The 23,487-nt window shown below is 49.1% G+C and overlaps 1 protein-coding gene across 1 annotated transcript in view; it reads right to left on the reverse strand.

Annotated features, from left to right (window-relative positions):
- Nucleotides 1-23,019, reverse strand: part of DNHD1 (dynein heavy chain domain 1) — a 128,343-nt gene extending 105,324 nt beyond the window's left edge. The window contains 7 exon segments of the mRNA XM_034780358.1: nt 15,167-15,418; nt 16,043-16,199; nt 18,055-18,165; nt 18,517-18,720; nt 18,929-19,108; nt 19,548-20,211; nt 22,790-23,019. Coding sequence (XP_034636249.1) covers nt 15,167-15,418; nt 16,043-16,199; nt 18,055-18,165; nt 18,517-18,720; nt 18,929-19,108; nt 19,548-20,211; nt 22,790-22,841 — 1,620 coding nt within the window. The 5' untranslated portion in view covers nt 22,842-23,019.
- Between the last annotated feature and the right edge of the window lie 468 nt (nt 23,020-23,487).

The following is a 23,487-nucleotide window of genomic DNA, read 5'->3' on the forward strand; positions in this document are numbered from 1 at the left end:
AGGGGGAGAAAGGGGGGGTCTTAGTTGTAAAATGTATAAAGAGAGGAAAACTGTTTTTGCTGGTGTGCTTGATCTGAGACTTGCCTGTCTCCTTGCACCACTTTGAGATCTCAAATAAACTTTGTTTGCTTCTCCACCCTGGTGTGTTTATTGGTGCGAAGCACACCAGGCAACGAACCCCGCTGTTGCTGTCCTCGGGCCCCTGTGCCGGCAACAGTCTTGGCGTCTCTGGGTGGGCTCAAGGCTGAAATTTAGCCTTGCCCGGACCCCTGTTGGAGGTCGACGGATTGCGGCGATGACCGACGCCCAGCGCGCACCGGTGACTTCATCGGGGGCCTCGGCGGAGACGTGGTTTGGTCGACCCTGGAGAGTACAACGGTGCAACACGCTCGAGTAGTGGAGAAGCAGCTGTGGGCGACGGTGCAGAACCGGACCCTTGGATAAGGTAGGAACAGTCCAGTGGGGACTTTACCTGTTTTGACCTGGGGACGCCCAGTGTCTCCCTAGAGTATGGGGCAGGGACAGAGTACTGCAGGCAGGGTAAGGTGTACGCCCTTAGAATGCATTCTGGTGAACTGGAAAGTGTTTGGATCGGATCCGTTGATTAAAAGTAAACTGAAAAGATTCTGTACAGTAGACTGGCCTCAATATCAGCTAGAGGACCAGGAAAGGTGGCCACCGGAGGGATCACTTAATTATAATACGATCCTTCAATTGCTTCTGTTTTGCCAGTGAACGGGTAAATGGAATGAACATATGTATGTACAGTTGTTTATGTTGTTAAGAGATAGGTCAGATCTTTTGCAAAGGTGTAATTTGACTCCAACAGGTTCGGTAGTAACTACTGTTACTTGAGATGAGACTAAGGTTAAAGGCCACCATAGACAATCAGCATCAGGAGAAGATTGCATCAGAGTCTCTTTACTGGTAAAATGTTCTGAAAAGGCTCATTGCCATTGTGAGAATGCTTGCTACCCAAAACTTAGCACTGTGTAGCACTTCAGATCAGCTGTATGTGCCAAACAATGGAAACTTCCTTAAAATTGTGGAGCTGATGGCTGAGTTTGATGCTGTACTCCAGGAGCATCTAAGAAGGGTCACCACCCGAGAAATGTACACACACCACTACCTTGGGAAACAATTCAGTTACTAGCAACAAAAGTCAAACAGAAGATTGTGGCAGATCTGAAGTCAGCAAGATATTACTCTGTTATTCTGGACTGCACACCTGACATCAGCCATATCGAACAAATGACTTTAATGGTGCGTTTTGTAACACCAACAGAACCTAGTGAAAATGTCCCTGCAATGGTGACTGTCAGAGAGCATTTTCTAGAATTTATTGACATTGATGATACTACAGGAGCTGGAATGACAAATTTCATTTAAAAAGCTGGAAGATACGGGAATTGCAATAGCTGACATGAGAGGTCAGGGCTATGGTAATGGTGCCAACATGAGAGGAAAGAACAGAGGAGCGCAGACACGGATCCGAGAGTTAAACCCTCCAGCTTTTTTTGTCCCATGCGGTTCTCATTCATTGAACTTGGTGGTCAATGATGCAGCATCAGCTTCTAGTGAGGCTGCTAAATTTTTTAATGTAATGGGGGAGGGATAGCTCAGTGGTTTGAGCATTGGCCTGCTAAACCCCGGGTTGTGAGTTCAATCCTTGAGGGGGCCACTTGGGGAATCTGGGGCAAAATCAGTACTTGGTTCTGCTAGTGAAGGCAGGGGGCTGGACTCAATGACCTTTCAAGGTCCCTTCCAGTTCTAGGAGATGGGATGGGATAATTCAAAGCATCTATGTATTTTTCTCTGCATCAACTCATCACTGGCAAATTTTGAAGCAACATCTGGGAACATCCTCTCTGACATTGAAACCACTGAGTGCCACACGATGCGAAAGTTGAGTGGAGGCGATAAAGCCTGTCAAACACCAAATTGGGAAGATAGATGATGCCATAGTTGCCATTATGGAGGATAATGCTATGACAGGAACTGTTTGTGGGAGAATAGTGGCAGAGGGAAATGGAATCACCAGGAACATACATAATGTCAAATTTCTGTGTGGCTAAGTGTTGTGGCATGACATACTGTTTGAAATAAATGTTATAAGTAAGCGACTCCAAGGTGTTGACCTTGATATATCTGGAGCAATGGAACAAATGGACAAAGCAAAATCATACCTACAGTCTTGCTGATCAGATGAGGGATTTCAAAATGTTCTGAAGAGTGCACAGAAGTTGGAAGAGGAACTTCACGCTGAAGCTATTTTCCCAACAATTCAAGAATACAAGAGTCACCGAAGAAGAAGACATTTTGATTACGAGGCACAGGATAATCCCATAAAAGATCCCAAACAACAATTCAAAGTTGAATTCATTAACCAAGTACTATATTGTGCAATACAATCAGTTGAAGAACGTTTCATGCAGCTCAAGAAACACAGCAGTATATTTGGCATGTTGTATGATATTCCAAAGCTCCTCACTATACCTGAAGAAGACTTACACCACCAATGTAGGGCACTAGAGACAGTGTTGACACATGATGACATGTACGATATTGATGCGAGTGATTTAGGTGATGAACTGAAAGCCCTTTCAAGATACATTTCAGCAGGATCAACTCCAAAGGCTGTTCTGGAATATATGTGCACAAATAAGATGACCACCCTCTTTCCAAATGCTCTTGTTGCTCTGCGCATACTTCTAACACTTCCTGTAACAGTTGCCAGTGGAGAACGCAGCTTCTCCATGCTGAAGTTAATAAAAACACATCTACGCTCCACAATGACACAGGATAGGCTGGTCGGCCTTGCAACCATCTCAATAGAGCATGAGCTGGCCCAGACTGTGGACCTTCAGGAAGCAACCAAGAAGGCACCACTTTGATTATTCAAACAGATAAAAATGCTAGTGTTTACTATGCAGACAAGAAAAGTTACGTTTTCAGTTCAGGCATTTGAAAGTTAAGTGTTACTTAAAATTTTTGAACAAGGCATTTTAAGTTAGTTCTCCTTTATTGGGGTAGGTAGCAGAGCAGTACCATGAGAGGAGTAGAACAGGAAGAAGGCAGAATCCAATGGCTGAGACCTTTCAAAGTTTTGGCCCAAGCGAGGAGGCATGGGGGTGTCATTTGAGCTCCCCAAGGGCTCACCCTGGGGACCTAGATGACAAGACAGAGTGGTGTACCCAAGGCTGTTAGAGTACCTGAGGGGTTCACACTTGATCATTCATTGGTGAAATCGAAGTACAGAACTCACACCCAGCCTGGGGTTTGTGCCCTGGTTCCTAACAGTCTGCTCGGAGGTTGTTACTGATGCTCTTGGGCCACTGCGGGACACCTACACCCCCCTGAATTTCCCCAACCCCCCCCCCCCCGTTTTGTGAACTAGTTACATGCAGTGTTGCCAGTTTAGTGAATTAAAATTGAAACATGAATACACACTTTAAAAGCATATAAAGTGTATGATAAAAGATATTTATCTGAAAAAAGTATAATAGATTTGAAAAGTATGAACATAGACTAGCTTCCTTACACAGCTGTTGTTCTTTATGACAATGTCAGTGCATTTATTTCAGTGATGTTGGCCAACCTAATAATTTCAAATGATGATTTGTAAGCAAAGTCTAAATCAGGGATTCTCAAACTGGGGTCAGGACCCCTCAGGAGGTCTACATGGGGGGTCGCAAGCTGTTACCCTCCACCCTAAACTCTGCTTTGCCTCCAGCATTCTTATTGTAGGAGTAAATGGCAGTAGAACTGTACTTAGCCTGTGCTGATTGAGGGCATCAAAAGAGAGGGTGGGGACAAGTGTTTTGCTTGATGATCTGCCTGAGTCACAAGGGGTGGGCAAACTATGGCCCGGGGGCCGCAGCCAGCCCTTCAGACATTTTAATCCAGCCCTCGAGCTCCTGCTGGGGAGTGGGGTCGGGGACTTGCTCCACATAGCTCCTGGAAGCAGCAGCACATCCCCCCCTCCAGCTCCTATGCGTAGGGACAGCCATGGGGCTCCGCACGCTGCCACAAGCACTGCTTTCACAGCTCCCATTGGCCAGCAAACTGGGCCAATGGGAGGTGCAGGGGTGGTGCCTGCAGACGGGGCAGTGCGCAGAGCCACCTGGCTGCTCCTCCGCATAGGAGCCAGAGCGGGGACATGCCGCTGCTTCCGGGAGCTGCTTGAGGTAAGTGCCACCCAGAGCCTGCACCCCAGACCTGCTCCCATGCTCCAACCTCCTGCTCCAGCCCTGATCCCCCTTCCGCCCTCCGAACCCCTCGGTCCCACCCTCCTGCAACCCAGAGCCCTCACCCCCCCGCCCACACCCCAACCCCCTGCCCCAGCCCGGAGCCCCCTCCTGCACCCTGAACTCCTAATTTCTGGCCCCACCCCAGAGCCCGTATCCCCAGCCAGAGCCCTTCCTCCCTCCCTCCCTCCCGCACCCCAACCTCCAATTTTGTGAGCATTCATGGCCCACCATACAATTTCCATACATATGTGGCCCTTGGGCCAAAAAGTTTGCCCACCCCAGCCATAGACAGTCTTTTGTTTTGTTAAGTGACCAGTAGAGCTGAAATCACTGATAATCAGGTCTAAGCACTTAGACCTGCTGTGGGACAGTGTTTCTGTGGAAGAGGCGGCCCAGTCTGCACTAGCAGCGAGGTTCCCACACTGAGAGCTCAGCTGAAATCACTGAGATCTGGGTGGAACCTCAAGAAACCAACTCACAGAGATCACAGTGGCAGGTGGCAGCAGCAGGTGATGGTGCAGGGCCATTGGCAACAGAGCAATGGCGTGAACAGTGGCACAACGAACAACAGTGGCCAGAGCGAACAGTGAGCAGCTGGAGGAATGAGCAAGGTGCCTTCTTGCCCCCCACCTGGGAGCTGAACTCATGGGAAAGCACCTCTGAACTCTGAGTCTCCTCTGACCAAGGACAACACCGGTGAGTGTTAATGAGGCTGTTAAGAATGCTGGAGACACAACACAGTTCATCCAAACAAACATGGCTGTGGCATCCTACTTTCTATTTAAGCAAGAGATACCACACACTACAAACTGGAGGCCAATGCTAAGTGCATTGTCACTTGTTCATCCTGAAGTTGAACACTGGTTCTGAACAAGACCAGCAAATGCTCACTATCTTTCTGCAAGAAACTCAACTGACTGGCTAGAAGCATGTGGTGCAACAGTGAAAGACTCAACAGTTGAAAAAGTGAAGAACTCTCTCACCACATTCAAAACATTTGCATACATGGCTGATGAATGCACCGATGCAAATGGGTATCAAGTATTAAGTCATCTTGATGTCAGTGGTAGGCCAGTAGATGCATTTCTAGATGTTCAAGTTATAGAAGACACATCGGCTGCATCTGTGACAACCCACATCTTAGAAGAGTTAAATGCTTGTCAATTGGACCCCAAACAGATGGCTGCTTGTGCATTTGATGGAGCTGCAAACTTCTCTGGAAGACATGGTGGAGTACAAGTTTTGCTCAGAGAAAAGTGTAACCCTAATCTCTCCTATACACACTGCAGAGGCCATCTACTCCAACTAGCGCTAGTATGAGCTGCAGACTCTTCAAAAGACATTTAAAAAAGCTATACATTTAATTTCTTCATTATATTCTTTTTTCAGCAAGAGTCCCAAAAGACTGAGTATCTTGGAAAATATAGAAGATACACTGGGACTGAAGTTCAAATTAGTCCAACCTGGGAAAACCCTCTGGCTTTCTCATGAGTGATCCTTGGCTATTGTCTTAAAATTACTTGAGCCATTATTACTGGCTTTGGAAAGAACCATATATATTCGTTCATTAGCCCGTTTAGTTATAAGCCAACCCCCCAAGATGGTTAGATAAAAATAGCAAAAACTGTATTACCCTTTCATAAGCCGACCCTATATTTCAGGGGTTGGTAAACTTTGGCTCCCGGCTGTCAGGGTAAGCTGCTGGCAGGTCGGGACATTTTGTTTACTTGGAGTGTCTGCAGGCATGGAGCTCCTCAGCTCCCTGTGGCCGCGGTTCGCCATTCCCAGCCAATGGGAGCTGCAGGAAGTGGCGCGTCAGGTAAACAAAACGACAATGTATTAGATATTCAATTCAATGATTCCATAGAGTTTAAAATCATCAAATTTTGGTGTAGACCCATTTATAAGCTGACCCCCGCTCTTTGATGCATCACTTTTTTACCAAAAATATTCTGCTTATGAACGAGTATATACAGTATCTACCAAGATGGGATGGATCTAAGGAGTGAGGCTGGTGGATTCCTTTTGCTACTATGTTCAGAGAAGACTATTGCCATTCTCTCTCTCTCGCAAGTCTACTGTTGAAACCACTTGGGTCATTACACAAGGCTATCCAGGCATCTACCACAACAGTAGTAGATCTTTGTCCAGCAATAGGAGCTACATTTGGATCAATCAGAGAGCTATCCATTGAAAAAGTACTGGAAGAAGCAAAGACTTCAGTCCAGAAGTTGACTAATGAAGGCATTTATATTGAATCCTTAAGTGAAGAGGACAAGAAGTGTTTAAGACAACTGAAAAAGTACACAGACTTGATTCTTAAAAATCTACAACAGCGACTTCTAGATTCTACTCAACCTCTATGTAGCTTTTACAGATCCCTGTCCTATAAAACACCGACAGTTGAGTAGAGTGAGGCACTACCAGCAATGGGGCTGCCATGTGCTCAGGACAGAATAGAGAATTTGAACACAGAGTGGAATATCATACGATGAATGAATGAAGATTTGACTTCAACTTCTTTTTTATCATCACTAGTGGCTCGACCCGATCTTTGTGTTCTGTTTCCTGGGATGAAAGAAGTAGGAATTCATCTCTTGCTACTCCCAGTCACAACAGCTACAGGTGAGCGTTCTTTTTCATCACTGAATAGAATTTTGTGTTCTGAAAGAAGTCGCCTTCTGCCTGATCATGTGAATGAACTAATGAGCATATCAACTGAAGGAATGGAAGTACCGGACACATGAGAAGCCACCAAAGATGAACGCATTGCAGTCAAGAAGTTCATTAACAGAGTTGTGCAAAATTATAACAAGAAACCAAGAAGGATGTAGATGTAGTGCTTCATAGAAGGCTTGAGTAGCCAACTTTAATTTGTGTGATGATTTTAAAACATGAATTAAATCTAATAAAATAGTCATGAAACATTTTTCAGTTTTTACTATGGTGCCATACAGCCCACCTTCACCCTCATGGTCTCGCCCCTCATCGGCCCTGACATCCCCCCCCCCCCCCCCCGTAAATCCAAACCCCCCCCCTAATTTCAATTCCTGGGGAAAACACTGGCAAGACAGCCAGACATCTCCATCTCGTGAAGTCTTCTATTTCAGACTCAATGCCCTTTCTGGAAGATGGCTTAGCTCAGAGGTCCCCAAACTGTGGGGTGCGTCTCCTTAGGGGGGCACAGAGGAACCTTTGGGGGGGGCGGCAGGGCCCAGGCCAGCCCCCACGGGCAGCGGGAAGGAGTGCCACCCAGTCCCTCCTCACCCCCAGCTCTGATCTGGCCCGGCCCGCAGCTGCATCCCCACCCAGCTCCCAGCCCTGCACCTGGCCCTGGCCCCGGCCCCAGTCTCCAGCCCGGCTGCTGCTCCACTCCCAAACCCACCCCTGCCCTCAGCCTTGGCTGCTGCTCTGTTCCTGGCCTGGGGGCAGGGGCAGGGCCGGGAGCTGTGAAAGTGAAATGAATTATATTAAAGAAATAGAATGAATTAAAGAATGCTGTATGTACCTTTAAGTAGAAATGAGAAATGCTGCAAGCCAGGGGGGCAGGAAAGCAGACATTAACTGCTTAACTTGCCACTTAAGGGCAATTGGTGAAGCACTAGTCTTAGGCCTAGTCTTCACTTACCGGCTGGTCCAGCGGCACGCCATCGATGTTCTGGGATCGATCCCGGAAGTGCTCACAGTCGGCGCCGGTACTCCAGCTCGCCGAGAGGAGTACGCGGCGTCGATGGGGGGAGACTTCCGGCCGCGTCTGGACCGCGGTAAGTCCGGAGTAAGGTACTTCGAATTCAGCTACGTTATTAACGTAGCTGAATTTGCGTACCTTAGTCCGAAGTCCGGACTAAGTGTGGACCAGCCCACAGATCTGATAAAAGTTAACAAGGAGGCAGGATATGCATATTGTGCTCCATGCATATTTTACAATTTTGCTCTCTCTGTCCCTTTGTTTAGTTCGCACCTTTTTATCTGTATAAATAAGACTGTTTGAATCTTGCATGGAGGCTCACATTATCTGAATGTATTAGCAGAGTGCTGTGCTAATAAAACAGAGTGGTCTGACAAACTATGAGTCCTGAGTCTAACTTTGACAATTTGGAGGTTCCACCGAGATGGCAATCGTTTTCACTGGGGCTGTGTGATTCCTGACCGTTTTTGTAGGACGACCGTGGTAGCCGGCACCTGGGCATTTGGCCCGAGCGGTCCTCCTCCTGAACGGAAGGGTGCACGACCACAGTGAGGTCTACGCCATCGAACCTGTTGGTTCCCACTCTGTTCTGGTAGGGATCCCGGGATCTGACATCAGGAATCTGGTCAGGTAATTATTTCTGTGTTTTGTCCGGACTGAGGACTGTTCTGTCTCTGTGTCTATCCGTCCTCCTGTGGAGTGTTTGAGTCTGGGTGCCATCTCCGTCCGGGGATCGGCCGACCAAGGGGTTCCTGTCCCCGCGGTCTGAGTGAGTGAAATCTGCACAATTGCAGCCGCACCGCACCTTGGGTAAAACCCTTGGTGTGAAAGCAAGGACGATTGAGTCAGTAGCCTGTGGGCTCCTTTTGTGTGTTGCACCGGGCATCGCTCTGACGAACCCGAATTTCCTTCTTGTGTGATTGGTGTGTGTAAAGTCCTCCTGTATTGGTAACCAGACGTCTAAGTCGGGACAGTTCCCTAAAGGAACGCCGGCTCAGTTTTAGGAAGGGTCCGGACTCCTGTAAATTTCTGGAAAAATGGTCTAGGCTAACTCAGGGAGATCCCAAAACTCAGTGGCCACTGTTAAAACCTTGGAACAAGGACCGAGTGGACATCTTAAAAAAAAAAAAAACTCGGTCAGCCTAAAATTAAATTGGCTAAAGGAGAGGTTAATTGTTTCATGCAGTGGTGGGAAGAGGCAAATCGTAGGTGGACAAAATCAAAACTCACCTCTCTCAAATATTCAAATAATAAATTAAAAGCTTTATTAAAAGCCTCCTCTCCCACCACCAGACTGAGCGCTCCCCTTCACCCTGTTCTAAAACAACCCCGGATCGATCCCAACTCCCTTCATACTCCCCTCTCATTGTAAAAAAAGGATAAAATGCCACTTGTTCTGTTCCCCTTCGTTGTCTGCCTCAGAAACTGATTCTTTAGTGTTCCATTACCAATTCAGCAAGGAGGGTGGGCTCCTCAACTAGCCCCCACCCTTCCTGGTCCCTTTCCTTAAGCATTTCTTTCAAAATTGTGAAATGACCACAATATCACTCACAAAAATGGTTCATTGGAAAAAGCAGGATTGGGCCCAGACAAACAGGCAAGCAACGGATAAAGAAACTAAAAACAAAACAAAAAACAGGTTGGAAGCCCTAAGGGCATAGTGTCAGGAGTAAGTGCAAGAATGAACCCCTGGAACAATACTTAAAATGGTGAAATCTGAGTTGATAAAGGTGTCATTTTGGGAAATAAACAAGTGATTTAAGGAAAGAGAGTGAAAAGTTAACTCTACAGAGACTGGAGAGAATTAAACAGTTAAACTTTGTGAAAATGTTTAAAAGGACCTTGTTAAAAGAATTCTTGGTTTCTTTGCAGCCATTCTAAAGGAAAAATGGGCCCTTTTCCAGAGGAATGTCTGTAAATAATCCAGGTAAAGAGACTATCTAATTAAAATCATTTGACTATGGACAATTGAGTCAAATTTGCTAAAAGAACATGGGGGGGGGGTTCTATTGGAACTTAACTGCCCCAAATGTATAAAGGTAATGTAATCTATGTACAGCTATGTAAAAACAAAGCAGTGTAAGAGGGATGTTAAGGGAGAAAAAAATGTGTATGTATCTGTCTGTCTGTGGGAATATGTGAGGTTTGTAAAACTCCTGTTTTGTAAGTTTAAGATAAATTGGTTTTGTTTTGTTTATAATGCCACTACAAATCCATCTGACTCTTTAATTCAAAGTTGCAAAACTGACAGACCTTTTTGCCAGACACAGGTAATCAGTGTTGGTTGACTTTGAGATTTGGTATTTAACCCTTAGAGGGGTAACTTGATTCTTTACAAAATTTAAATGTTTTCAAATAAAGACCAAGTCATGACTGCAGCAGGACAGTCAAAATCAGAAAAATAGGGAGAAATTCTGGATTCTGTTTGTTTGTTTGTTTTTGTAACAAAATAGCAAATGAAAGCTGTAGGAAAAGAATAAAATCGGTGGCCCTCTGAAGCAACAGCAGGGGTGAGGTGCACAAAACAAAAAGAAGCAATGTTAGAAACACTGAGCCTTAAAATGGCTCTGTGTAATCAGACTGTCACTTTGATAAGGGTACATAAAACTCTGTAAGAACAAAAGAAACAGTTACACCTTATGTAAAAATTAATATGGCTAATGTTTTAAAAGTTAAAGTATAGAAGGAATGTGCAGACGTGTGCAGTGTATATTATAGAGGGGGTAAAAGAAATGCAAACGAAACATGCTACTTAATTAAAATCCTATTAGGGCTCCAAAGGAGCCACAATAGACTGTGTGTTCTTTTTCAGATCTGTGTGTGTTTTGGAAGCAAGAGTTAAAAGTAATCAAAACTCTGGTAAAAGTTAATTGTGTTCCTTTTAAGACAGAGTCTCTGAGCTCTGCTAATGGTTTTGAATCCAAAAGCCAAGCCTGTGTGGATGCAAATTATCTAACTGATAAAGGAAGTGAGAGAACTGCCAGCACAAAGAAGTTGCAGATAAAGAACATACCTGGTCAGCAAACAAATTGTCTAAATAAAAGGCACGGTATAACAAGATACCTTTAATTAAAATAAATTTAATGTTACTAAGTACCCCTGTAACAATGTATAGTGTGTATGATTTTTGAAGAAAAAAAATCCTTTATGGTAATGATGCTTTTCAGCTGTTACCTGTGAACAAACTTAAAGCTTAATACAGCAGGAAAGACATTGTAACCTTGGTCTGCTGTAAAGGGAAAACTGAGGTACGCCACCTCATGGATTTAATGACTGAACAGTGGGATAATTTCCCCATAACTCTTAAAAGATAGAAGCCATTAAAACCTGGCCTGCCTATAGAACAAAAACACAGGAAAATATGGAGGTAATTCCTCTTGTTTTGCCTGCAATCAGCAAGGGTATTTGTAAAAGAAAGGAATATTTTAAGCAATAATGAATGCCACCCCAAAAGGGGTAGAAAAATGTTATTTTTGTCTTTCAGAAAAAGCTAATATCAGCTACAGGACAACCTAATAAGAAACAAATAAAAGTGGGTATGGTTATCCATGCCTGTTGCTCCAAAGCCCTGTAGTAAAGACATCTCACTAGGATCCTGTATGTGGGATAAAATGAATAATGAGACCAAAGTACTGTATAATGGGCTATGTGTATGTGTTAATTCTTGGGGGGGAAAGTGTTTTAAAAGAATGGAAGTGTTAGCAACCTTCCAATAGACAAATGTAAATGTAATGTAAGTAATGTGTTTACAAAAGATAAAAAGGTAACATAGTTCCTAAAACAAACAAAAGGGCAATGTGGGAAACCGAACCATTCATATTATACATGCAAATGGCAACATGTTAAGAATTGCCACTGCAGAAAGACATAACAGCTTACCATTGGTATAACATATTTTCTGAATGGTCTCCCACAACTACTGGCGTACTAATGTTACTAACCCTAATTGGTTTTGGTTTTAAATTGTATGTGTTTAATTGTAACGTTTGAAATGTGCTGTTGGATAAAACAAATGTATGCAAAGCTAGAGCCACAGGCCCAAATCACCTCCCAGTATTTTCTATTACGTGGACTAAATAAGAAGTGACACTGGCGATTAATATCTTAGTGTCAAAAGGGGGATATGTAGGAGCAGGATTTTATAATGTCCCATAAGAATTAATGTATGACTTGATTTCATCCCTGTCAGCCACCCTTTTTGAATAGCAGAAAGGAATCACAGACCAGAACAATCCTTATGACTGATTATGGTCACCCTTTTGTTTTAGAATAAGTTATAATGTCTACTATGGTTTCCTATATGTATTACAAAGTAGGCCTCTAGTTAAATATACATTTCTTTGTTTTAAGGTTTAGTAAGTAAGAAACAGGATTCTCTATTGTGTCTATGTTAAGTAGATTAGAGGAACATTGAAGGCCTGGGTCTCAATGTAAATTGTCTTGGTTATTGATTGTAAAACTTAGCAAGGTTTAATTTGCAATGCCTTTTTGCTCCATATAAAATACTACTGTTTGTATTCTCAATCTGTGTGAATAAGGAATGTATGCATCAGGAAAAGATAAGGTGTGAAGGCCATTGTTATAGCCAGAGTCAAGGAAGAAGTAGTAAAGAGACTTAAAGGACATCAAAGAATCATCAGGTACTGCTTACTATCCAGGTGGCTGTTAAACTGTCTGGCATCACAGCGTGCATACATGCTTCGCAGTGTAAGAAGGCACCCCCCAGCAAACCAATCACCTCAGGACCACGCAGAGTCAATTTTGACTCCAGAAGAAGACTTAGAGGAACAGCCTGCAATACCTTACCATCTACGCTCTCGTAAGGGTTGCCAGAAGCAGACGACGACCTAAAGCAAGGCCCAAAAAGAAGCAGTAGTGAGCCTAGCGCCTGGTGGATGTAAAACCGTGACTGCGGTTCTCTCCGTTGAGGTTGTCAGAACCGGAAGGGCCTTGCCTCCAACATGAGCCTCTGGTGGCGCCTGTTCCTCGGCTGCTGGTGTCTGAAGGTCTGGGGAGTTCACAATGACAATTCTTTTATCCAGCAGCAAGTGTGGATAGCTCAGACCCTTAATATTTCTAATTGCTGGGTCTGCAGCCACATCCCAGCTCACTCTCAAGCTGGTGTTCCTGTCCTGGCAATCCCACTCAATTCCCCAGACCTCACTGGAGGACCTCGTCCGTTTAACAAAACATGGAACAATAATGACACTTGGGAAGCAGTGGGAATAAATGTATCTAAATGGATAAGTGTGGTGGAGGGAAAAGGTCATTGGTGTCGAGTGTGTAATGGACAGGGCTGGATCTGGGAAAAAGCCGTTGCCTTCAGCATATTGTGGCCAATGGTGTATGGGATTATTCGAACAAAACTAAAGAGTGGCGGGCCGGGTACGGGGATATGAATTTTTCTCGACATGGGATCAAACAGAAAAATCAATCTCCTGTTCCCCCTACAGTAATCTTAGTGAAAACAATACAATCTTTCAATGTCATGCAAATAACACCACTCCTCGTAAGGAGAATTACCCTGTGCCCTTCGGAGGATATTACTCCTCCTTTGTAGGCACCTATGTGACAAATGGGTGCAACCGACCCTTCCCAGCCTTAATAGGCCATCATTGGGTTTGTGGGACCAAAGCTTATACTGTGTTACCAGCTAACTGGTCAGGTATCTGTTATCCCGCTCGACTCTTCCCACAATTCCGAGTGCTAGGGTCTTTCCCACGAGAACGCCTTCGTAATTTCAGGCGAAGAAGAAGGGACTTATCAAATGCCCAATGGTATGTAAATAACATAAGCCCCTTGACCTGGGAAGAGGCCATTGGCGGTTCCCTTATCCCACTTGGGGGAGTAATACACCATGCAAAAAGGCTCCTAAGGTTACAAGCAGTAGTTGAAATAATGGCAAATGAAACCGGAGAGAGTTTAAAGACCCTGGCCAAAGAAACAGGGGCGATCCAACAGATGGCCCTCCAAAACCGTCAGGCATTGGACATAGTGCTGGCGGCCAAAGGAGGGACCTGTGCTCTCATTGGAAAAGAATGTTGTGTGTTCATACCTGACGACACCAATGAGGTAATAGATCGCGCTAGTCACTTAGAACAAATCGCATATCTTCCCTATGAAGAGCCCAGTTATTTATGGAAGTGGCTAAGTAACCTATTCAATTTCTCTGGCATAGGAAACTGGTTGTTTCAGGGAGCCCTGACTATCCTGTGCGGAATCCTAATGATTTTTGTATGTTTTCAGTTAATCTCCTGTTGTATCCAGAATTGTGTAAGGTATGCCACCCAGTGACTGCCCCAAAACAGAGTGCTAATATGATGATGTTAAATATCGCTGATGAACGAAGAGATAAAGAACTATTAATATGTGGAACCCAGTAATTGTTGGTCTTTGCGTAAGCTTGACCAAAAGGAGGGATTGTGAAAGTGAAATGAATTATATTAAAGAAATAGAATGAATTAAAGAATGCTGTATGTACCTTTAAGTAGAAATGAGAAATGCTGCAAGCCAGGGGGGCAGGAAAGCAGACATTAACTGCTTAACTTGCCACTTAAGGGCAATTGGTGAAGCACTAGTCTTAGATCTGACAAAAGTTAACAAGGAGGCAGGATATGCATATTGTGCTCCATGCATATTTTACAATTTTGCTCTCTCTGTCCCTTTGTTTAGTTCGCACCCTTTTATCTGTATAAATAAGACTGTTTGAATCTTGCATGGAGGCTCACATTATCTGAATGTATTAGCAGAGCGCTGTGCTAATAAAACAGAGTGGTCTGACAAACTATGAGTCCTGAGTCTAACTTTGACAGAGCGTAGCTGCACCAGGCTGTGGGCCCAGCTGCCAGTCCCCACCGCAGCCTGGCTCCACTCCCACCCCCAGCCCCTGGCCCCAGACCCACCCCCGGCTGTGGCCCCAGCCTCGGCTCTCTTACCCTGTCTGCATCCCTCACGGCCACGGCTCAGAGGGGCGCGGACATGGGTAAGGGGGGGCATGGCCCTCCAAAGTTTGGAGACCGCTGCCTTAGCTAAACACAAGTGACTGGGTTCAGTACAGGGGGAACTGGGCAGGAATCTCTGGCCTGAGCTATCAGTAGGTCAGACTAGACGACCTAATGGTCCTGTCTGGCCTTCAACTCTTTGAATCTATGCCAATGTCAGACTGAGAAAGAGACAGGCCCAAGGCGCGGAACACTCAGAGCCTCCAGCCTCCTCTTTCCTGCCTCACCTTCATGACGTTGCTGACGAACGCTGTGACCTCCTCCTGCACAATGGAGACCAGGTTCTGGCAGGTCAGGAGGTTCACCAGCTGGGCCAGGCTGCCCAGCCTCTGCATCCAGAACTCGGCTTCCTTCAGCCTCCTCTCCAGGTCCCTGTAGTGGACTCTCTGCTTATACAGGGACTCCTTGGTGATGTAGAGCTTGTAGCTCTGCACTTGGGTCTGCAGCCCGTGCACTGTCTTGTATGTGTCATCCCGCACCTGCAAGGACATGGACACAGCAGGGCTGAGAAGACAGGTTCCCTGCACAGACCCATCTCCCTGTCGGTGCTCAGGGTGGGATGGGGAAGGAGTGAAGGGAGCTGCCCAAATCTCTCCCAGCTATGGAGCCCCACATTATTCCAGGAGACTCTTGCTGCTCTGGGATGGAGAGAGAGGGTCCTAAAAGGTCTCTGATAAAAACATCAAGCATGGCAGAAGCACTGTTTCCTGGTTTGACTGGGGGACACAACCCTGAGAGCTCCCAGAGCTATTGTAGGGTCCATAGGGCAGGTGTGGAGCTTCCATGGGAGAGGAGGACCTGTGGAGGGGAACTCCCAGCTACTCCTCTCCCAGTGCTGGAGGAGCACTACAGGGAGCAGGGCAGGAGCACTGGCTGTGGGGTTGTGGAGCTCCTGGCCATTCCCTGCAGGAGGAGCTGTAGGGGGAGCTCCCATCAGAGGGCACTGTAGGGAGCAGGGAAGGCGCACTGGCTGTAGAGCTCCTGGCACTGCAGTTCTGACCCCTCCCAGCAGGGGGCACTCAGGGAGAGAAGCCAAGGGGCACTGGGAGTACAGGGAGAGAACAAAGGTGGAGAGTCTCCCCGAGGCTCCAACCCTGCCTTACCAGCTCGAGAATGGCTGAGGAGAGGGTGAGGAACCTCCTGAGCAGGCCTCGGGCACGGCCGTTCTCTTGGGCCAGGGCCCGCTGTAGCTCTGGGAAGGGGTAGCATTTGGAGTCATCCTGGGGCAGCCAGTGTACAGATCTTAGCTCCTGCAGGAGTCTAGAAGGAAGCAGGATCCATCAGGCAGGGCCATGGGGACAGCCAGTCTCACCTGGGCACTCAGCCCCAGGCAATCGAGGATAGGCGCAGGAGTGTAGAAGCCAGCGAGGGACCCCTCCTGGGGTTCAGTCCAGTAACCCTGAGCTCACTGGCTGGGGCCTCAGCCCTTCCTCCCCAAGGCTCTGCTCACAGCACCCCTGGAGAGCTGACCCTGAGCTCAGATGTCCTCTGTGAGCCCGAAGGGAGCCAGGAGTGTGAAGAGAACTGGCCCCTGAAGGGAAGAGCCCCACAGGGAGGGTGCAAGGATGTTTCGCGCCCTAGGAAAAACTTCCACCTTGCACCCCCCAAGCCCTGTAGCAGCTCTCCGCCCTAAGGAGCCCCCCGCCCACGGCAGCTCCCCACCCCCCCCCCCCCCCTGAGGCGTCCCCCCCCCGGCCGCCCCCCCCCCCGTCCTGAGGCGCCCCCCCCCTTGGGCAGCCCCCCCCAGCCCGGGGAGCTGTGCGGCAGCTCCCCGCCCCAGCTCACCTCTGCTCTGCCTCCTCCCCAAGCACGCCATCGCTGCTCCACTTCTCCCGCCTCCCAGGCTTGCGGCGGCACAATCCTGGGAGGGAGAGAAACAGAGCCGGGCACTGTGCTCAGGGGAGGAGGTGGAGCAGAGGTGAGCTGGGGCAGGGAGCAGTTCCCCTGCGTGGCCCCCCCCCCCCCCTTACTTGCTGCAGGCGGCCCTCCCCACGCCCCCCTGCCCCAGCTCCCACTGCCTAAATGACGACGACGACTGGGGTGGCCGAAGATCCGGCCGCCGCCGAAGGACCCAAAATGCTGCTCCCCAAATGCTAGCAACCGCCTAGGTCGCCTAATGGGTTGCACCGGCCCTGCCTACAGAGGCTCCTCTGGCCCCTGCTTGGGGAGAAAGGACTCGGTGAGGACCACTGGAGAACCTAAAGAGGCGGGGGACAGGGGTATTCTGTCTTCTGCATAACCCAGGATAAAAGGTATCAGGCATATTTAGGACAAAGAGGTGAAAGGTAAGTATTACTGAATGTTGTAGCATTCGCATGTTAACAAACCGGCTGAGCCTGTGTGTATGGTGCTGATGCTGATGTTTTGAATATAACTGCAGAGTTTCCACACTAATGTCTATGAAAGATAGTAGATGCCACAAGACAAACACTGCTTGTCAGGGTGAAATGTTCGAGACTTCCTTAAGGTAACCACCTGTGACTACCACGCTAAGGTGACGTAAATATTAATGAGTTAGCCTATGAAAGATGGGGCACTCCAAAAGTAGTGAGGTGTGGAAGCACTGCTTTACCAGACTGCAGCGTATGCATTGTTTGGTCGATTAATAAAGGGAATTATTACGGAAAGAGCACTACAGAGTCTCTGTTGTGCATGGTGGGGCCTCTTGTGTTGGTAACCTCTCTCCTGTAAGCTGTCTCAGAGGCTGGCCCTTGGGGTGGGAATTGGTTAAAGTAAACACAAACTATAGATCAGGGATTCTCAAACTGGGGGTTGCGAGGTCACTACATGGGGGGGTCGCGAGCTGTCACCCTCCACCCTAAACCCTGCTTTGCCTCCAGCATTTATAATGGTGTTAAATATATAAAAAAGTGTTTTTAATGCATAAGGGGGAGGGTCGCAATCAGAGGCTTGCTGTGTGAAAGAGGTCACCAGTACAAAAGTCTGAGAACCCCTGCTATAGATAAGGCTACATTCCGGGCCTTGGGCCTCCAGTGCAGGGTGTTCTCAGCTGGGATTCCAAGGGGAACGGCACCAGCCTGAACAGGGGCTGCTCTCAGTCAAGGTCCTGGCTGGGGCAAGGACGCCCCTCCCACACACACAGACATCCTCTCACCTGGAGACGTGGAGCAGTGCTGCTCCAAAGTGGGGCACAGCCAGGAGCAGGTGCCTGCCCAGAGTTTCCTGGCGTCTCAGCAGCTGCAGGTGCTTCACATTCTGCCACCAGCTACGGGGGAAGGAGGATGAGACTAGGAGCTGTGCCGTGCTGGAGGCAAGAGACACTGCACATCCACAAGGGGCTCCATCCCGACCTGCTGCTATTGGTCCCACCCTGCCCACATCCCTGGGCTCCAGCCCATGTGCCTGCAGCCAGAACCGCTGCTAATGGGGGCCAGCCAACCTAATACCTCAGGTCCTGCCCCAACACATGCAATATAGGCCCCCTGCATCCAGGGCTCAGGTCTCCAGGTCCCATTCTGCAGGCCCTCAAGCCTCATCCTCCCAGCACAGTGTGGAGGTTGGGATCCCTCGCAGGTTCCTCTACAGTGCCCATCAGCAAGGGGCACCCACCACTCACCGGGCAAAGGCTTTGCGGACGAGGCAGTGCTTGAAGAAGGGGATGCACTGGAGTAGCTGCCACAGCGTGGCCTCTCGGTGCCACTCTCCAAGTGTCAGGGCCTCAGCGCCTTCTTCAGGGTGCACGTGGAGCACCCCAAAAGGGGAGAAGACATAGTGCTGGGGGTTGGCCTGGCGCTTAGGAACCACAACCAGGTCGTAGGGCCTGTACGGAGAAAGGAAGATACCAAGGCCTGCATGGAAAGAGGAAGCAGGGCCTGGCTGCTCCACCCATCCACACATCCCCCTGCCCCTATCCACTGAGCCCTGCAGCACCAGTGGGGGCACCAGGCCTGACATCCCAGAGGCTAACACAGCACTAGGGAAGTGCCTGGCAGTGTGGGTGCAGGGGGGTGAGTTTGGGGTGCAGTTACCTGAAGTGCCTGTTGGGGGCAATGTTGAGGTAGACAAAGTTGATTTTCCTCAGGTGCCTGTTCCTCACAAAAATCTCAGCAGCCCGGAGCCCTGTCAGGGACTGCCAGGAGAAGCCCTGCTCTCCTTCCACCACCTGTGGGGCGGGTGCAGCAGCCTCTCGGCCTGGGTCTGGAAGGAGCCTGCAGTGAAGACAGGATGACTGTGAGAGCTCCAGGGCAGAGGTCACCCCATGTCCAAAGCCAGCTCCCTCTCCACAGTGCAGGCAGGGCGGGAGGGCAGCTGGGATGCCACACTCCGCTCACACTCACTCCCCAGCAGGATCTGGACCATTAGACCACCATACAGTGAGCACTGGAAAAAACAACTAGGACTCCTGGCTGCCCAGTTCCCCTGAGCGAACTCCCCTCCCAGAGCTGAAAACAGAACCCAGGAGTCCTGGCTCACAGTCCCCACCACCAGTTGGCAGGCTCTCTGGGGAGTACAGTCCAGCGTCCCTGTGGCCCTGGGGAAGTGGGAGTGTGCATGATCCCTGGACTCTGCGGGGCCCACGAGAGCAGCCCATGCGCTGTGGGAGGACATTGGAGCCTGGGGCCAGGATTTGGCGGAGGAAGCCCTTACCTCAGCTCGGCACAGCAATACTTCACAGGCACCTCTGTACCAAGGGCGAGGGACATGAGGCCCAGGCCGCTTTTCCACTGGGTCTCGTCCTGAGCCAGCTCCATGCCCACCAGACCCACACATCTCTGCAGCTCCTGAAAAGACACTGGGCCTGGCTGGCACACGGCTGCTGGTTCTTCGACCTCCTGCTCTAGGACAAAGGGGCAGGGCTGCCCTGCAAAGGCTGGCTCGGAGCCAACAGGGAGCAGATTGGCTGGGGGCACTGGATCCCTGCCGTGCGCAGCAAGTGGATGGGCATACAGCTCTGAGTGGTCCCTGGGGAAGGCCTGGCCCACGGCTCCCAGGACATCTAGGTCAGACACGAGGGCCTGACTGCGGCGGTACTGGTAACAGAGGCTCTCCAGGTAAGGCAGCAGTTCCTCCCGGCAACGCAGCTGCTCCCGGAAGGGGCTGAGGAGCTGCAGGACATCCAGCAGGTGCAGCCAGGCACTTCGGCTGCTCCTCTGCAGCACCTTCGCAAACACAGCGACCAGCTCTGCCACGAGCGCGTCCAGGTGCTGGGGATCAGGCCTCCCCGTCTCTTGGAGCTGGGCAGCAAGGCGCTGGCGGACACCCCAGGCCCAGCCATGCTCTGCTGGCTGGGAGCTCCTGGGCTCTCTGCCACCTGCAAAGGGACAGAGTCATGAGCTAGGGCCAGAAGTGAGCAAGCGCTCAGCCCAAGGCTGAGGGTGCCCCCTATGCTGCCCACACCCAGCTGCACAGTACTGCGGGGCCAGATTCCCTCCCACATATGTGATCTTTGGCGGCCTATCGGTGTTTCACGGCTTCAACAGGATCCCCTGATACAGGCTGCACATGGTACTATTGGGGGACTTCCGGCTTGCGAGGAGTTGGAAAATGAAGTGAGAGCTGAGTGACAACTAGTCTATGGTCTGAGTGTGCTGGGGATTCTGCGCTGCTGAAGACCTGGTGAAAGGCTAGTGGCGTTCCTTATGTGCTGTCAGCACCAAATCCTGAGCATAAAGTGGGTTGACTTTGTGCAAAATGTCACAGTCTTACAGATCTGGCCATTTAGGGGTCTGGGGCAAAAATCTGTCTGGAGATTGGTCCTGCTTTGAGCAGGGGGTTGGACTAGATGACCTCTTGAGGTCCCTTCCAACCCTGATATTCTATGATTCCTTCAGATGCTCATTATACTCAAAAGCAGGGTTGCGTGCTCTTCAGCCATGTTACCAGGATGGACAAAAATACCCCAACATACCGTGTTCACGTGGAAAGGGGTGGATGCCCTGACCTTACCTAGGGCTGCCTCCAAGATTTGTGGATTTGCAGGATTGAGCCAGATGGGGGAACTTCAGTACATAATGCCTGGTGCGACCCTGCGGTCACTCTGGCTGGCACAATGGTCCTCAGTAAACTATGCATGTTTGAGGATGATTCCTACACACCCCCATGCTGGGGGAAGCAAAGAATGAGTGTGACACTCTGTACCTCAGGGGAGTGCCCTGTAACCCCCATATTCCTCATCTATATATAATTGTGATATTGCATATAAAGCATGCCATGTGAGATATCCGGAGAAAGGTTATGATCTGCGGAAACCCACTGTTCCATCTAAATGTGTGTATCATGAAGGCATTTGAAGTTATGAGAATTGTGTTGTATGGTTGTCACCAAAATATGCTGTGGGTTTGGGAGGCACTCAGATACTAGCTCTCCAGAGAGTGAAGCAATGATAAGGGGGGTAACCAACACCCGGGTGAGTGTTGAACAGAAATCACCAGCCATTGTCCAGCAGAGGAGTTACAGTTCCTGGGCTTGTGTTCTCCAAGCATGTGGACTAAGAGTATAAAACAGAATGCAGGGGCCCCATGATTGGCTTTCTCCTGCCCCCACCTACACTGCAAGCAACAAGGACACTCAGAAGACTGAAGACTCCAGCAGAGGAGACTGGCCAGGTTTCAATGGTGAAACCTGTGTACTATGAACTGCAATATCCAGTGGGGTGAGAAAAACTGCTTAGTCTAGATCAGGGGTAGGTAACCTATGGCACACGTACCAAAGGCAGCATGCGAGCTGATTTTCCTGGCCACCGGTCTGGGGGGCTTTTAAATGAAGCTTCTTAAACATTTTAAAAACCTTATTTACTTTATATACAACAATAGTTTAGTTATATATTATAGACTTATAGAAAGAGACCCTCTAAAAACATTAAAATGTATGACTGGCACGTGAAACCTTAAATTAGAGTGAATAAATGAAGACTCAGCACACCACTTCTGAAAGGTTGCCGACCCCTGGTCTAGATGTTGCCCAGTCTAATAGGGTTGAGAGTTTAGACTGCGTGCTTATAAAACCCACCTACCTCCTGGGTGTGGTACTCTGTCCCCGCTAGTGCACCAAGACCACTTAGAGAGAGAGATTAACGAGTCTGCCCTAGAGCCTTAGCTAACAGCCATGTGGGTTTTACCTCATGCAGTAGAGGCTTGTGCATTTAGCTCCAGAGGTCCCAGGTTCAATCCCACCCACCGACAACCAGGGTCTGTCGGCGTTACACTTATTTTATTTTGGTAACTAAGTCTGACTTTTTGCCTATCACTTATAATCACTTAAAATCTATCTTTTGTAGTGAATAAGTTTGTTTTACAGTTTATCTTTATGAGTAAGTTTGCCTGAAGTGTGTGGTAAATTTGCTCAGGTTTACAAAGGCAGGTGTATATCCACTTTCCATTGATGAAGTGGTGAATCAATTAATATATTTGCACTGCTCATCTTGAGCAGTGCAAGGTGATATATTCCTGAGGTACAGTGCTGGGAGCTGGGGGGAGTTGGCTGGTGTCTTTCTCTGTGTGATTCATGAGTGGCTCTGGGAGCATTCATGTAATCTAGCTGGGTGTGGGGCTCCACATGCGGTTGTGCTGAATGATGACAGTGCCTGGCGGGGTTTGCTGCTTGTCACTAGCAAAGCATTGAGAGAGACAGCCCAGGCTGGAGAGTTCAGGGGGCACTGCGCTCCCACAGTCCCAGGCTGCACGCCGGTGATCCCACCACAATGAGCTGTTGAGGTGTTGGCACTAGAACAGAGAAGATGCCCCCAAATTCACTTCTGATCTCACCTGTAGCACAACAACCTCCAGGGCAACCCTGGGGCAACGGGGCCAGCATTGACTGTGAGGAAAGAGCTCTCTCTCTGAGTCCCTGTTCTCCCCCTGGTTATGGCAGCAGAGATTAAGGCTTGTTACCTGGGTCAGCAGCAGCAGGGAACAGACTGGGGTTAGTCGGGGAAGACTGCATGGTATCTCTGTGCACACAAAGCTGCTAAAGACAAAGGCCTGGTCAGTCTAGGTGCCATGGAAGCATGGGGAAGGGGCAACATGGGGGCAGGTTGTGCCAGGAGGGTGGGATCACAGGCAGTCTGTTCTCGGGTGGTGGCGGGGCAAGGTGAGATCAGAGAGGGCAAGCTGTGCCATGGTGTGCGAGGGGACAGAGTGGGGCTAGAGGATGCTAGGTTGTGCCATTGGGTGAGGAGGGGGGGTGGTGGTCAGGCAGTGCCACGGGGGACAATGGGACAGAGGGTACTGGGAGAGGGTGATGGGGGGCCCTGGTGGCACATAAGCATCCAGGGACTAGAGCCTGGGATGGCCGGCAGTCCCACTGTGCCACCCAGAGGCCCTGCAGAGCCGCCCCCATGAAGTGCTGCCCAAGGGACGCAGCGTGACCCCGCGGGTGGCCCCTTGATTGGCCACGCGCCCAACTGAACTCGGACTGTGCCCCGACTCTGCCCCCAGACTTCAGCCTGGTACCACCTCTGCCCTGCTCTGGGGTCCCAACCCAGCCGGACTCTGCCCCGACTCTGCTCCCAGACGTCAGCCTGGTACCGCCTCTGCCCTGCTCTGCCCTGGGGTCCCAACCCAGCCGGACTCTGCCCCGACTCTGCCCC

The sequence above is a fragment of the Trachemys scripta genome, chromosome 1 (genome assembly GCF_013100865.1).
Source record: "Trachemys scripta elegans isolate TJP31775 chromosome 1, CAS_Tse_1.0, whole genome shotgun sequence".
Taxonomy (NCBI): Eukaryota; Metazoa; Chordata; order Testudines; family Emydidae; genus Trachemys; species Trachemys scripta.